This window comes from Eubalaena glacialis, chromosome 10 (assembly GCF_028564815.1).
Source record: "Eubalaena glacialis isolate mEubGla1 chromosome 10, mEubGla1.1.hap2.+ XY, whole genome shotgun sequence".
NCBI classification, from domain to species: domain Eukaryota; kingdom Metazoa; phylum Chordata; class Mammalia; order Artiodactyla; family Balaenidae; genus Eubalaena; species Eubalaena glacialis.
In genome coordinates, this window is record NC_083725.1 from 75,033,872 (window position 1) to 75,048,691 (window position 14,820).

Genomic DNA, 14,820 nt, shown 5'->3' on the forward strand with positions numbered 1-14,820 from the left:
CTTCATTTATTCACTAAAATATTTATTGAACTCCTAGTAGATATTCAAGCTCTGTGATAGGAGGTGAAGATTCAAAAGTGAATTAAAACATAATCTTTATTTTCAAGGCCCTTACATTTGAGGGATGGAATAGGGAGATGAAATTCTTAAACAGATTGTATCAATACAATGATAGATCTTACAGGTTATATTATGAAAACCTTATGACCTTTCACAGTCTAAGCCTTGGAGTCTTCATTGGTAAATCAGGAATAATTATACCTCACTTCCAGGCACAGTGGCTGGCACATAAGAGATTAATATTGCAAAGCCCACTATTCCAGGGAAAGCCTTTTGTGTCTCCCTTTTTCCTTTTTGTAAAGTAAAAACAATTAAGTGATCTTTTAACAAATTGTATTTGAAGGCTTATGATTCATTTTAAGTAAATACATTTACATAACTTTATTACAACAATAACAGGTATGAAAGGAAATTACTGAAAATCTCACCATGCTAGAAAATCAGTTACTTTCATTTGCCAGCCTTGTTTCCCAGTTTTTGTCTATGTTACAAAGCTGTATCTATATATAAATGTTTTAGTGTTGTTACATTTATAATTTTTGGTGACTGTGAAAAATTTAATCGACTGGATTCCTGTAATTTGCTTAACCATTCCCCTACGGTTCCACATTTCTTTTGAGAGGCAGACTGATTCATTGGAGAGAATGAAAACTTTGAAAACAGAAACATCCTTGGTTTGAAATCCTAGGCGAACCTCTTATTAAGTGACCTTGGGCAAGTTATTTAACCTTTCTGAAAATGTTTGACTGTTTAAAGAAGGTGGATTTTAATAGGGATTATGCTTTTATTCTGCATTTAGAGGTGATCTGTATAAAGTCTGTGCCAAAATTTGGATACTCAAAAAACAAACAAACAAAAAAAACAAACAAACCAAAAACCCCATAATTTTAGTATTTGATTATAAATATGTAATGTGATAAACACGTTTTACACATAAAGTTCATTTAACCCTTTATGTTATTTCCTTAGGATAAAGTGTCATAAATGGGATTAGCTGGGTCAAAGATTATAAACATTTTTATGGCATTTAGTAACACATCTCAAATTGCTTTTCAAAAGGCTTCCTTCAATTACACAGCTACTAGCATCACACATTGCATCAGCCTTACCTTATGGTTACCATAGGTATATTATTATGTGAGATCTTTGTAACTGATTGTTTTAATTTTCTTTCTGTGAAGTTTGAACATTTTTCTCTTTCTGAAGAGCAGGTCTTGTCTGTAGGAGCGACAGCTCAGGGCCACGTGGGCTGCGGACTGCCCAAGTGGACTACAACTCCCAAAGTGCTCCACGGGCGCGCCGACAGGAAGTGGCCGGAGCATCTCCCGCCTCCACGCCGAAGAGAAGAGGTTCTATCCGGGGCCTTGGCGCTTCTCTTTCCTTTCGCGCCGGTTGCCGCTGCGGAGTGCGGCGGGTCCATGTGCGCAGTGAGCGGCGCTATTCCTGGCCCAGTAGTACCCGATCCCCGGGTTTGACTGCGTCCGCCCTGCGATGGACCCCAACACCATTATCGAGGCCCTGCGGGGCACCATGGACCCAGCCCTGCGTGAGGCCGCGGAGCGCCAGCTCAATGAAGTAAGGACGCCGGGCTGGCGGCGGCGACGGCGGGCGGGCGGGCGGACTGTGGCAGGCCGAGCCCTCCGGGCCTGGCCAGAGGCGGGGACGGCGTCGCTGAGGGGCCCAACTGGAGCCGTGGGGCGGGGACCTGACGGCGAGTGCCACGCCGGGGCCCTCAGGCTGCTGCGGCGGTGGTGGCGGCGGTGGCCAAGGCAGCCTTTGCGTCGGATCCTGAGCTGGGCCTCTGGCTGCGGTCGAGGCATGAAGAGCCGGCTGGGGCGAGGCGGGCGTGACGGGCTGGACACATGGCTGGCTCGGGTGGCCGGCCGCCCTCTGGCTCATTCTCACCTCGTTTCTCGCGCCCAGGAGGGGGCGAAAGTCACCGGGAGGTTTTTCAGACGTTTCCGGCAGCAGTCTCGCTGGCGCCGGATTCGGAGGGGCTCCTGGGAATGCAGAGCTAGTCCCACTGGGGGCTGTGCCTGTCAGCTTGTCATTTTCCTGGGCTGATCTATGACCTGCACAACTTTCTCCTCTCCGGCTGAGTTGCTAGGGACAGCTTTCAGAGGCGAGCCCCCGCTTCTTAGGCAGGGTGCGGGGAGTGCGGAATACCCATGGGAGTCTGATTCACTGCTCTTCTACTCTGTTAACGCCTCGGTCGGGGAGGCAGCGCGATTTAGTGCAGGGTGTCAGGTGAAGTGCACCCTTCTAGGTAGAGCTGTACCACTAATTTCTTGACTGACCTTGGGCAAGTCTCTTAACCTTTCCACGCTGAGTTTTTCCCATTCATAAAATTAGGCCACAGGGTTTGCTGTGACAGTCAAGGGAGACGATGTAAGACAGAGTGCCTTGAAACGTGCCAAGCTCCATGTCAACTCTCTGAGTGTTGGTTTCTTTTTTTCCCATATTTTTGGAGGAGACCACCGTTTGGAAAAGAGCCTTATTATGTGGGTATTTTATTGTACTCTTTTCAGTTTCATTCTTTGTTTCTAAATTTCTGTAACTTCTTATATTTTAGTGAGTATTTTAAAGGCTTCTTTAAAGGATCGCTGTCACTTCCTATGCCTTCCTATGAATTTGCCCAGCTTTAGTGAGGTTTAGTGTACTTTTTTTTTTTTTTACATAAAGAGAAGTCCCTCGTTAAAATAGAAATTCAGTTAGTTTATGCTCTTCTTAGCTGATGGGTAAATTATTTAAAAACATTATTTATATTGACTTCCAGGAGTATTGGTAATTGAACATCTTCAGTGTACAGTGCTGTTTTAGAAATTCCTGGCCTCAAGGAACTTAAATTTTAAGAAGACCACCCACGGAGTATAGACAAATTAAGTGTAAAATTATTTAAAAATAAAAAGTTAAATCTATTTTATATGTGAATAAGACCATTAGATCTTGCCAAGAATGATGCTGAAATTCTTAGGCTTGAAGACACCTTAGGAGGAGGATAGATTTCTTTTGGATATAAAATAGTGATTTGAAAGAAATTCCCACTTAGAACCATTACTAAACCATAGAGGGAGTTGTGGATTGCTTTTTATTTTGATTTGTTTTGTGATAGACACAGGTTAAGATGAACATTATTTTGTTGATGATGTGCTAATGCATATATAAACCTAGACACACTAAAAGTTTAGTCATAGTGATTTCTACCATGACTTTGCCCTAAAAGCACATTATTTTGATTAAAATACTTGTGTGTAATTATTAATTTTAAAAATTATTATTTGAAAAAATTGGTTCCCTTGTAGAAAAATTGGGTAAGTGATACTTTCTGCAAATTTGAAATTCATTTATTCCTCAAGCAGGTATTGAATGTTCAGTTGTATGTACTAACATCTTGTAGTAGAGACCTGGGGTAAGTATTTCACAAGCTAGTTTTTAGAAGATAAATAATCAAAATAGTATTCAAAGCATTTATTACTTAACCCTTAAGCTGCTGTTAGGGTTTTGAAATACTCGAGTAGTGAACACTGCTTATCTTTTCTTTCAAAAAAAATTTGATATCTGGTCTGTATTTCTGTGATGGTTAAATGTTTACATTTTGCAAATTTCTTTCTGTTATTACACCTAGATTTTTTAGTAATTTTCCTAAGACAACTTTTCCATTAATTAGAATATTCTCATTTCTAATCTTGATTCCATTTTAATGAAGTGCTTCCATTTGAATACTTCTTGCTTTGACTTTCTTGTGGCAGAACCTTGATTTAGGAAATAGATCCCAGATAAGTCTTGAAGAAGCTTTACTGTAGTAAGAAGGAGGAAGTGGCATTTTATTTCTGGCAAGCTCTTCTTGCTTTGGATAAAATAGGGTGAACCAATTAGTCCGTGATGTCTCATTCAACTGAAGCTACATTTTGGTTCATTTAGTTAAAAGAAAAAGATCATTGCCATTTGAATGGACCTCTTCAGTTAAGTGAAGTAATCACTAACTCTATAAAAATTGTAAATGTTATCCAAGTATTAGAGTGCAGATGGTTTAAAAACAAAACCAGAAGTGCCCTTGTCTCAGAGCGATTGCACTTAACTGTTCCATCTGCTTGGAACTCCTTTTACTCAGTTGTCTCCCAGAAACTTCTATCACTGTTCAACTGTCTCCGTATCCCTGAAGAGTGGCCTGACTACCATGCTCCCTGTCTCCCTTCACTTGTTTATTTTTCTCTGTGTCACTTATTTATCATATGTATTTTACTTATTGTTTCCCCAGTATAATTTTTTGAGTTTCATGAGGTCAGGAATTATTGTGTTTTGTTACTGCAACTCTTTGGTTGTTAATGGTAGGCTTTACTGACTTCCTGTTATAATAGAGAACAGTATAGGCTTTAGATGTCTTATACCACCTCCACTTCAAGGACTTTAAGGGTTCTTTTTTTCTTTTTTAATTTTCTTTATTTATTTTGTTTATTTTTAGCTGCGTTGGGTCTTTGTTGCTGCGCTCGGGCTTTCCCTAGTTGCGGAGAACGGGGGCTACTCTTCGTCGCGGGGCACGGGCTTCTCATTGCGGTGGCTTCTCTTGCTGCAGAGCACGGGCTCTAGGCGCACGGCCTTCAGTAGTTGTGGCTCGCGGGCTCTAGAGCGCAGGCTCAGTAGTTGTGGCGCACAGGCTTAGTTGCTCCGCGGCATGTGGGATCTTCCCGGACCAGGGCTGGAACCCCTGTCCCCTGCATTGGCAGGTGGATTCTTAATCACTGTGCCACCAGGGAAGTCCCTGTTTATATGTTTTTTATGTTACATATAGATAAAGTTCTATAAGACTGTTAAAGACCACAGTAAGGACACTCTTTTTGGCAGATATTTTCAAGATAAATCTGATTTAGTATTCCCCACTTACTCTGTAGTGTGTTATGAATTTTGATTTTTTTTTTGAACCTCTGCTGTAATTTGGAACCCATTGTTCTCTCTCATGTCCCAATTTGAAATATTTTTGTATAACAAGCTTTGCCTCAAAGACTGAAGAAAACCATTTTGATTTTTTTTTTTTTTAAACTACTGAAGATTTCTGCACTAGCTGTGGGGTGTTAAAATTACTTAAACTCTAACCATCATTTTCCTTATGTTAGTATGGTATGTCATTGTGTTGTGTGGGTTGAGTGAGATGATGAATGTAAAAATTTTAGGGAAGTGTTTGACACCTACTAAGTTCTCTCCAGATTATTTGAATTACTGTTTAAGTGCCAATTGATTAACCAATCCGACATGCAATACGTTTCATTTCCTATCTCAGTCTACTAACTTTGTAGTTGTTCATCTCAGTGGCAGATGATCAGCACTGATGGAGAAAGAACACAAGTACATATTATTTGGACACTGAGCTCACTAGTAGATAGCATTATTGCAGCATGAAAATTGGCACTCTTGTAAGCACAATGCCTGCCACATTATAGGCTCTCTATAGTAAATGTTTGTTGAGTGCAAAGAGAAATAAGATCTTGAATAATAGAAATTTTTTTTTGTTTCTCTTTTTTAATATGTTTATTTATTTATTTATTTTTGGCTGAGTTGGGTCTTTGTTGCTGCGTGCAGGCTTCTCATTGCAGTGGCTTCTCTTGTTGCGGAGCGCGGGCTCTAGGCGCTCGGCCTTTCAGTAATTGTGGCACGTGGGCTTCAGTAGTTGTGGCTCGTGGGCTCTAGAGCGCAGGCTCAGTAGTTGTGGCGCATGGGCTTAGTTGCTCCGCAGCATGTGGGATCCTCCCGGACCAGGGCTCGAACCCGTGTCCCCTGCATTGGCAGGCGGATTCTTAACCACTGCGCCACCAAGGAAGCCCTTGAATAATGTTAAGAATGTTAAGAATACTCATTTTGGAATTGTTAAAGTAGGTTTGTGTTACAGACATTTATCACTTCTCATTTAAATTCTATACTATATATTCTAGTGTATCTAGAAGTGCAATTTTAAAAAATTTGTTTAGCTAATCTAAAATATGTGCATTTGGTATTCATTCAACATTGTTTCTTATATTCCAGACTATTTGCTCTTGAATACAGACTGTCCTTTCCTATCTGTACGCACGCGCGAGCACACACACTCAGAAATACTTGTTTTTTTCATTTTTTAAAAAAATGTATTTATTATTTATTTTTGGCTGTGTTGGGTCTTCGTTTCTGTGCGAGGGCTTTCTCTGGTTGCGGCAAGCGGGGGCCACTCTTCATCGCGATGCGCGGGCCTCTCACTATCGCGGCCTCTCTTGTTACGGAGCACAGGCTCCAGACGCGCAGGCTCAGTAGCTGTGGCTCACGGGCCTAGTTGCTCTGCGGCATGTGGGATCTTCCCAGACCAGGGCTCGAACCTGTGTCCCCTGCATTGGCAGGCAGATTCTCAACCACTGCGCCACTAGGGAAGCCCTTCATTTTTAAGATAAAGAAAATAATGTCTGGAGGTTTTTGGCAGATTATTATAACAGAGAACAATATCGCTGCTTTCTTCCTGCTTTAGCTGCCAGTGTTCTTCAGTGGAAACCTTTCTATATGCAAACCTTTACTCATGCTGCTCACCCCTCCTGTTAACCTCTTATCTCCTAAAACTGAAATTTTTCCTAACCATAAATCTCATTTAAATCTCTTTTAAACCCTCAGTTCCTAAGCTTAATTGCTGTAAAATGCTTATGTAAGCAGAAATGCTGCTTTTTCACGTGCTTTATGTGAAAAAAAGTAAGAGGACATAGCTTTGATAAGTTTCTTGATATTTTGTGTTTATCTTTAAAATTCACGAACTACCTAAGTCACATCTGCTGTCTTCACAGATGGTTACTGTTACAACTGAAAGTGATATATTTATTTATAAATGGTTAATTTGATTTTATTTTATTAAAGGCTTATGAAATGTTTAATCAATGAAAATCTTAGGTCTGGAAAAGTGCAAAATGACGGCACGTTTATAGGACAATTTAGCAAGTCTAGAAATTCAGCAAATATTTATGAGATTATGGTGTATATTTTTGGAAGATAGAATGGTGTGTAGTTTGAGCAGGTTAACATTCTTTAATTAGGAATATCATGAAGTAGATCCTGTTGCGAATTTTGGAGAGGGAAAGTTCCTGGATTCTTGGACTGTTAGACAGGAAGTTATTCAGTGACAGAACATGTTAAAGATCTGAAAGAAAGATAACACCATATTAATATTTGTAAGAAAACAATTTTCTTTTTCAGAAATAGATGCATGCATTATTTATTGTTTCTGTCAGTGGCACGTTAACGATGAGCTTGATTTAAAGTGGGCGCTTTTTTTTTTGGTCGCTAAGTAATTTATAATTAAGAAGTTTTTTAAACACTCCTTAGTTGGAAAGCATTACCGCAATTTAATGAAAGGCAGGAGGACACAGTGAAGAGCCTCAGCCTGGTCCCGGTTTTACCACTACACTGCCTTAACCTAACTATGCCTCATATTTCATGTAGGTAAAATAGATACAGTATTTGCCTGTGTCAACTTCTTTAGTAAAGCAGAGAGGGTAGAAATTCCTTGGCTCTTGAAATTACCTGATTGTATTCATTTTATGTAAACTCTGATGTCATAGTGCCCTTAAGCGCCTCTCCTCCTTATAAATGATGTAAAGTACAGTAACTAATTGAAGGTCTGTTTGGTTACATTACAAAATGGCGAGAATTAATAAAAAGTTCCCTCTTAAAGAGTAAGCTTTAAAGATATTGACATTAGGTGATTACATTGGAAAATGTGGGTCTAGAAGGGAAATTGGTATTGGAGAAAGCATGACTACAGTCTGTCTGGTTCGAGCAGCTGGAAACACCAAGGAGAAAATGTCTAGTAGGCAATTGGGAATGTGGCACTGAAGTTTAGGAGAGAAAGCAGTAATGGAAAAGTGATTTTTCTTCTGCAGGTGAATTGAGAGGAAAGGAGTGCGATCCAGAGGTGTGGGGTGGACTGGAGGGCTGCATACCCTTTGGGCCATGCCCATTTGGGGACATTGAGAAACATAGGGAAAAGGAGACGGAGAATTGTGCAGAAAAGCCAAAGGGTGCCAAGAAAAGGAATTTCAAGTAAGAGGATTGGTTGTAGGTATAGTTTCCTTTTTCCTTAAATGAAGTTCATAAATTTTCTACCAGTGAACATGAATTCCTTTTGTAGTAAGTAAAAAAGCTATTAGAAAAAGAGGGTTGTTGATATTTCTAAATGAGGGAAGTTAAAGCAAAATGAGTTTGGTGGGGGCAGGGGAGCGGAGCTTTAAAAATATTGGCAACCTTGGGGAAAACAATTTCTGATTACAGGGTTAGTGAGTGAAATGCTAGTAAGGGGGTAGGAATAAGTTTGTAGGTTAAAAAGGTAGTAGGGTCAGGGGAAATTTGTTTATGTGATATGTATGGCTTTCATTTTTTTTTTCTTTTGTAGTTTGACTTATTTTGGGGAGTAAGGGGAGCTACCTGTGGAGTAGAAGTTTTTCAGGCTTATTATTACCTGTTGTAATAATAGTTTTCTACTTGTAATATTTTAATAGTCATCTATCCTAGAATTACATTCTTCATACTGCTTCAGGACCTTATTCTTCCTGCAGCATAGATCTGATCATGTAAAAACTTTCAAAAAAAGTTCACACTTAATGGATCTTGATGTGGTCATAATATACCTATTCATTTTTTTAAAAATAATTTTTATAGATTTATTTATTTTTATTTATTTATTTTTGGCTGCACTGGGTCTCTGTTGTTGCTCGCAGGCTTTCTTTAGTTGTGGCGAACGGGGGCTACTCTTTGTTGCGGTGCGCGGGCTTCTCATTGCAGTGGCTTCTCTTGTTGCGGAGCATGGGCTCTAGGCGCACAGGCTTCAGTAGTTGCGGCTCACAGGCTCAGTAGTTGTGGCTCGCGGGCTCTAGAGCACAGGCTCAGTAGTTGTGGTGCACGGGCTTAGTTGCTCCGCGACATGTGGATCTTCCCAGACCAGGGCTAGAACCCATGTCCCCTGCATTGGCAAGCGGATTCTTAAGCACTGCGCCACCAGGGAAGTCCCTACCCATTCATTTTTGTATTTCACTGTTCTCTTTCATTCTTCTAGTAATCTCTTTAACATAACCCATACTTCTTTTCCTTTTAAAAATCCTTTTTCTCTATCTCTGGGGGTTTAAATCCTTTAGGGTCTAACTAAAAAACTTACCTGTCAGTCTAATTAGAATTAATCTCCCAACCTACTTTATAGTGGTGATCTTTTATCTCTGTAGTATCTGGCATGTTGTAAGTACTAGTAAGTGGAGTGGAGTTAAAGGAGATGGAGATGGAGTTGGGGCTCTTGAGGAATTTTGATGAGGTGGGTTAAGGATGAACGTTGAATTATTTGGCATGATGACAGATCATGAGAAGGTAAGAAGTTGTCTAGAAAGGTAGTTTTGTGTTATGGTGAGCAGCATTTAAACCTGAGTATTAGCAGTTTTAGCTCTACTTAATGATATATAATGACCCATTTGTTGCTTCATTTCTCCTGGTTCTCTGACTGCTAGAAGCCAGGAGCTTGAGGAGGGGCCTATAATTAGTGTCAGCATCCAGAAGTTACATTTATACTTTGACTCATAAAAGGTTTATTGTAGCATTTTCTCAAGCCTAATCAGTGTTTGCCAAACTTTGTGATAAAAATTGATGCTAGTGATATTTTTACTTAAATTTATTTTTTATAATGTAAAACATGAAGACCTTTAAAATTTATGATAGTTAATAAATATAGTAATAGTTAACATGTGATAGGAATTCTTCTAAATATGTGATAGTTTGCTATATCCAAGAATGCCGGAAAGTTGTTAGAGATTACCCAATGCTTGAAAGAGTTTTTTCCTAACTTGTATAGTTAATGTATATCTTTATTTGTCCTGTGTTTTATAATTGTACAGATCCGTGGGGTTTTTCCCCCATTTTTAAACTTTATTGTGGTATAATTTACATATCGTAAACTTTACCTGTTTTAAGTGAAATCAGTGATTTTTGGTAGATAATACTATTACCACAATCCAGTTTTGGAACATTTCCATTATTCCAGTAAGATGCCTCTTTCCAGTTTGTAGTTAATCCCCATCCCAGTCTTAAGTGATTACGAACCTACTTTGTCTCAATTTTCTTGAGAACCTGATTTTTAATATTTAGTACTAATTTAAGTCCATTTGTTACCTTCTTTGGGAGAATACAAGGCTTCCTGCATTAGGAATTTCAGCTGGATGGAGCCAGTAGATAGATGTCCCAGGTTGAGATTGCTTGTGCTGTTCCTGCTGACAGAAATATCCTTTCTTTCTTACCCTTAGTGTAAGCTCTGTTGTCTGAAAGTAACTTTTTTTTTTTTTTTTTGGTCAGTTGTACTTTTTGGATTTATGCTGGTTTGTTTTTGAAGGCATTCAAAGTAACCTAAAATAATAGGGTAATAAACTAAGTGCTTGTTTTCAATGTTTAGTTTTGTTGATTTTTTAAAATAAATTTATTGATTTTAGCCACTTTAGTATCCAGTTCAGTGATTTTTAGTGTATTCACAGTTATGCATCCATCACCACAAACTTTAGGGCATTTTTATCACCCCTAAAAGAAACCCCATACCATTAAGCGGTTACTCCTAATTCCACCCTACACCTCCAGTCCTAGGCTACTTTTTGCTCATAGATTTGCCTATTCTGGACATTTGATATATATGAAATCATACCATCTGTAGTCTTTTGTGACTGGCTTCTTTCACACAGCATAATGTTTTTAAGGTTGATACATGTTGTACCATGTGTCAGTACTTCATTCTTTTTATTACTGAATAACGTTACATGAATGTATGGATATGCCACATTTTGCTTATCCATTCATCAGTTGATGGGCATCTGGGTTGTTTCCACTTTTTTATGAATAATGCTGTGAATGTTCAAGTAAAAGTAGTATTGTTGGCTTTTTCTTTTGAGGGATAATTTACATATAACACAAAGCTCAAAAATATGTACAGCTCAGTCAGCTTTTACCTAGGTACCACCATCTAGATTAAGATAGACAGATAGATAGGTAGGTAGGTAGACAGATAAGATAGATAGATAAAACATTTCCATTGGCCTAGAATTTTCTCTTAAGACTTGTCTTCAGGTTACCATTATTCTGACTTCTGTTAACTATAGCTTGGATTTGCCTGTCGTTAAACTTCACATTAATAGAATCACAGAGTATGTGATATAGTCTGGCTTCTTTCTCAACATATTTTTGAGATCTGTATTATTGCTTGATTCCGTAGGTTGGTTTTATTTTTTAAATTTATTGTATAGTATTTCATTGTATGAATTGTACCACAGTTTGTTTATACATTCACTTGTTAGTGGACAGGTATTATTGTGAACATAAGCACTTATTTCTCTTGGATATGTAAGGGGGAAATTGCTAGGTTGTAAGATAGGTGCATGTCAGATACTGCCAGTTTTCCAAAATGGTTGTACCGTTTTATACGTCTACCAGCACTGTGTTCCATTTTTTTTCCCATCTTTACCAGTGCTTTGGTGTATTGCATATATTGTTTTGTGGTAGGATTGTTTTGTCCACTTGTACTAATTCTTTGTGTGTGTGTGTGTGTGTGTTTCCACACTGCGCGGCTTGTGGGATCTCAGTTCCCCGACCAGGGATTGAACTTGGGCCATGGTAGTGAAAGCCCGGAATCCTAACCACTAGGCCACCAGGGAACTCCCCATTTGTTATGTCTTGATATTTGCCAAAATACTTTCCATGTTTATTCCTTAGAGCTATCCTGTGAAGTAGATTTTGTTATACTAACTTGGTAATTAAGAGTTAGATTTGCTGAATCAAACTTGCTCAAGAGTTAAAAATGTAGGAAGTGACATGACTTATGTTTGTAACTGTCTGATTCTAGCAGTTCATTCCAGGAGTTCACAATTTGATGCAGGAGACAAGATATCTACTGTAATATTAATGGCCTAAAAAGTGCCATAGTAGTGGTCTTTGTGGGCTCATCGGTCTAAAAATATAAATACGTTTTTTCACTCTGTACAGCCCCTAGGTGATCAGAACTGCTTCCAAAGCGCCTTTTTTTGTTGATTCATTGTTATTCTTTCAATAAATTTGTTGAATATTTTGAATGTCAAACATGTGAGGAACTGGGTATACAGTAAAGTCCTTACTCTCAGTGGAGCTTAAAGTTTAATAGGAGAAGCAGACATAAAACCAGCTACAAATATAATAATTACAAATATGTAATAAGTATTATGAAGTAAAAAAACCTTGGAGCTTATGAGAGTAATAGGGAGCCCTGCTTAGCCCTAGTGTGATCAGTGAGGAAATGCTTTTCTAAGGAAATGTTTAAACTGAGACCCAAAGAATGTGAAGCTGTGGACCATTTAACTCTGGTGGAGCACTGGAGAGAAGTGTTGTAGGTAGAAAGTCATAGCATGTACAAAGACTCTGCAATGGGGTAATGTGTATTGTTGAAAGGACCTAAAGAAGGCTGCCAAGGTGGGGCAGTGGGGGGTGAAAAGGTTTCTTTATTATTTATTTATTTATGGCTGCATTGGGTCTTCGTTGCTGTGCAAGGGCTTCTCATTGCGGTGGCTTCTCTTGTTGTGGAGCACGGGCTCTAGGCGTGTGGGCTTCAGTAGTTGTGTCTTGCGGGCTCTAGAGTGCAGGCTCAGTAGTTGTGGCGCATGGGCTTAGTTGCTCCGTGGCATGTGGGATCTTCCTGGACCCGAGCTCGAACCCGTGTCCCCTGCATTGGCAGGCGGATTCTTTTTTTTTTTTTTTTAATTAATTTATTTATTTATTTATTTTTGGCTGTGTTGGGTCTTCGTTTCTGTGCGAGGGCTTTCTCTAGTTGCGGCGAGCGGGGGCCACTCTTCATCACAGTGCGCGGGCCTCTCACTATCGCGGCCTCTCCTGTTGCGGAGCACAGGCTCCAGACGCGCAGGCTCGGTAGTTGTGGCTCACGGGCCCAGTTGCTCCGCGGCATGTAGGATCTTCCCAGACCAGGGCTCGAACCCGTGTCCCCTGCATTGGCAGGCGGATTCTTAACCACTGCGCCACCAGGGAAGCCCCAAGAAGGTTTCTTTAAATGAGGCTGAAGATATAGGCAGGAGCAAGATAACACAGGGCCTTTTAGGCTTTAGGAGATAAGAGTAGAAAATTGTTAAAAGGTTTGGTTAAAGGGGATTAGTTTACAATTTTAAAGATTATTGGCTGCTAAATAGAGAATGGTTGGGGGGGCAGATGGTTACATTAAGAGAGATGATAGTCACTTGGACTATGTTGGTGTTAATAGGAATGGAGAAAGTGGATATAATAATTATACAAGCATTTTGTATATAGAATTGATAGGGCCTGATATATTGTATTGGGGTAAAAAAGAGGCAAGTATTAAAGATGACATTCAGTTTTCAGACATGAATAACTGTGAGGATAGGGATGACAAGGGTTGGGAGAGGTGGTACAAGGAAGTAGAGTCACAGCTTTTAGGGAAAAAAATGATTTGAACATAGTAAGTCTGAGAATCCTGTGAGACAATGAAGGTAGGGATGTTAAATAGGTCTGTTAGAGTGTCCTGGACTGGAAATGACATATTTGATTTATAGATAGTATTTAAAGACAGGAGTTGGATGAAATCAGCTAGGGAGCAGAAAAGATGGCCTGTGACTGAGTTCTTGCACCACGTTCTAGCATTTGTACATAGAATGAGAAACAAGCAAAGGAGCCTGAGAAGGTACCAGAAAGAGTGGTGTATGAACTACGTAGGTGGAAGGGTGTTTCAAGAAAGTGATAATGGTTAACTGTGTTCAGATCTATTTGGAGTACTGGAAAGGGTAAATTCCTCCCCTTCATCTAACTGCTCCTGTCCAGGTCTTAAATTTAAGCATTACTTCTGGGTTAGGAGGTTCTACTTTTGATTCTTCCATAGTGTTTTCTGTTTCTTCCATTATACTTTATGGCAGTTACCTGTTTGATTGTCTTGTTTTCCTTCACTGTTAAGTTTCCATGAGGTCATGGAGACTCATTGTCTTGTTCAACCTTGTATTTTCAGCTCCTAGCATAGTGTTTTACACCAGGAACACCTAAGTAAATAATTTTTGGAGTGACTGAATGAGCAAAGTATCACTCTGGGTCTAATGTGAAACACATTTTTTTATATCCAAAGGGAAATTTTTCTGTTTCTAAGAATGTGTTTGTAGAATGCATGAGAGAGTAGCGTTGACATATATACACTACCAAATGTAAAATGGATGGCTAGTGGGAAGCTGCTGAGTAGCACAGGGAGATCAACTCGATGCTTTGTGATGACCTAGAGGGATGGGATAGGGAGGGTGGGAGGCAGGCTTAAGAGGGAGGAGGGGATATGGAGATATATGTATACATATAGCTGATTCACTTTGTTGTACAACAGACATTAATACAACATTGTAAAGCATTTATACTCCAATAAAGATATGAAAAAAAAAATCTGTAAGGAAGAAACTGAAATAAAAATGACTAGTGTCCGTGTGAACATGTGCAGAAAAATACTAAAACTTGGGCTGGAAGGAGGAGATAACATTATAGGAAGTGGTTATATTGGGAGAGAGGGAATGAGAACACATACGAGAAGAGATTTCAGTTTTTTATTAATAAATCAAAAGCAAATATGACAAATTTAGGAACTATTAAGTAACTTTTGTACTGTTAATGAAAGTAACCCAGGATCATAGCATAAAATTTGGATAATAGAAAATAACATATAGAATAGTTCCTCTATAATCTTACCATCCCAGATACAACTTATTAGCATTTTTG

General features: G+C 39.3%; 1 protein-coding gene across 1 annotated transcript in view; it reads left to right on the forward strand.

The window, feature by feature from the left end:
• Positions 1-1,400: 1,400 nt before the first annotated feature.
• Positions 1,401-14,820, forward strand: part of IPO7 (importin 7) — a 47,168-nt gene continuing 33,748 nt past the window's right edge. Inside the window, exon 1 of the mRNA XM_061201439.1 lies at positions 1,401-1,635. Within this exon, the coding sequence (XP_061057422.1) occupies positions 1,552-1,635 (84 nt within the window). The 5' untranslated portion in view covers positions 1,401-1,551. The remainder of the gene's footprint in view (positions 1,636-14,820) is intronic.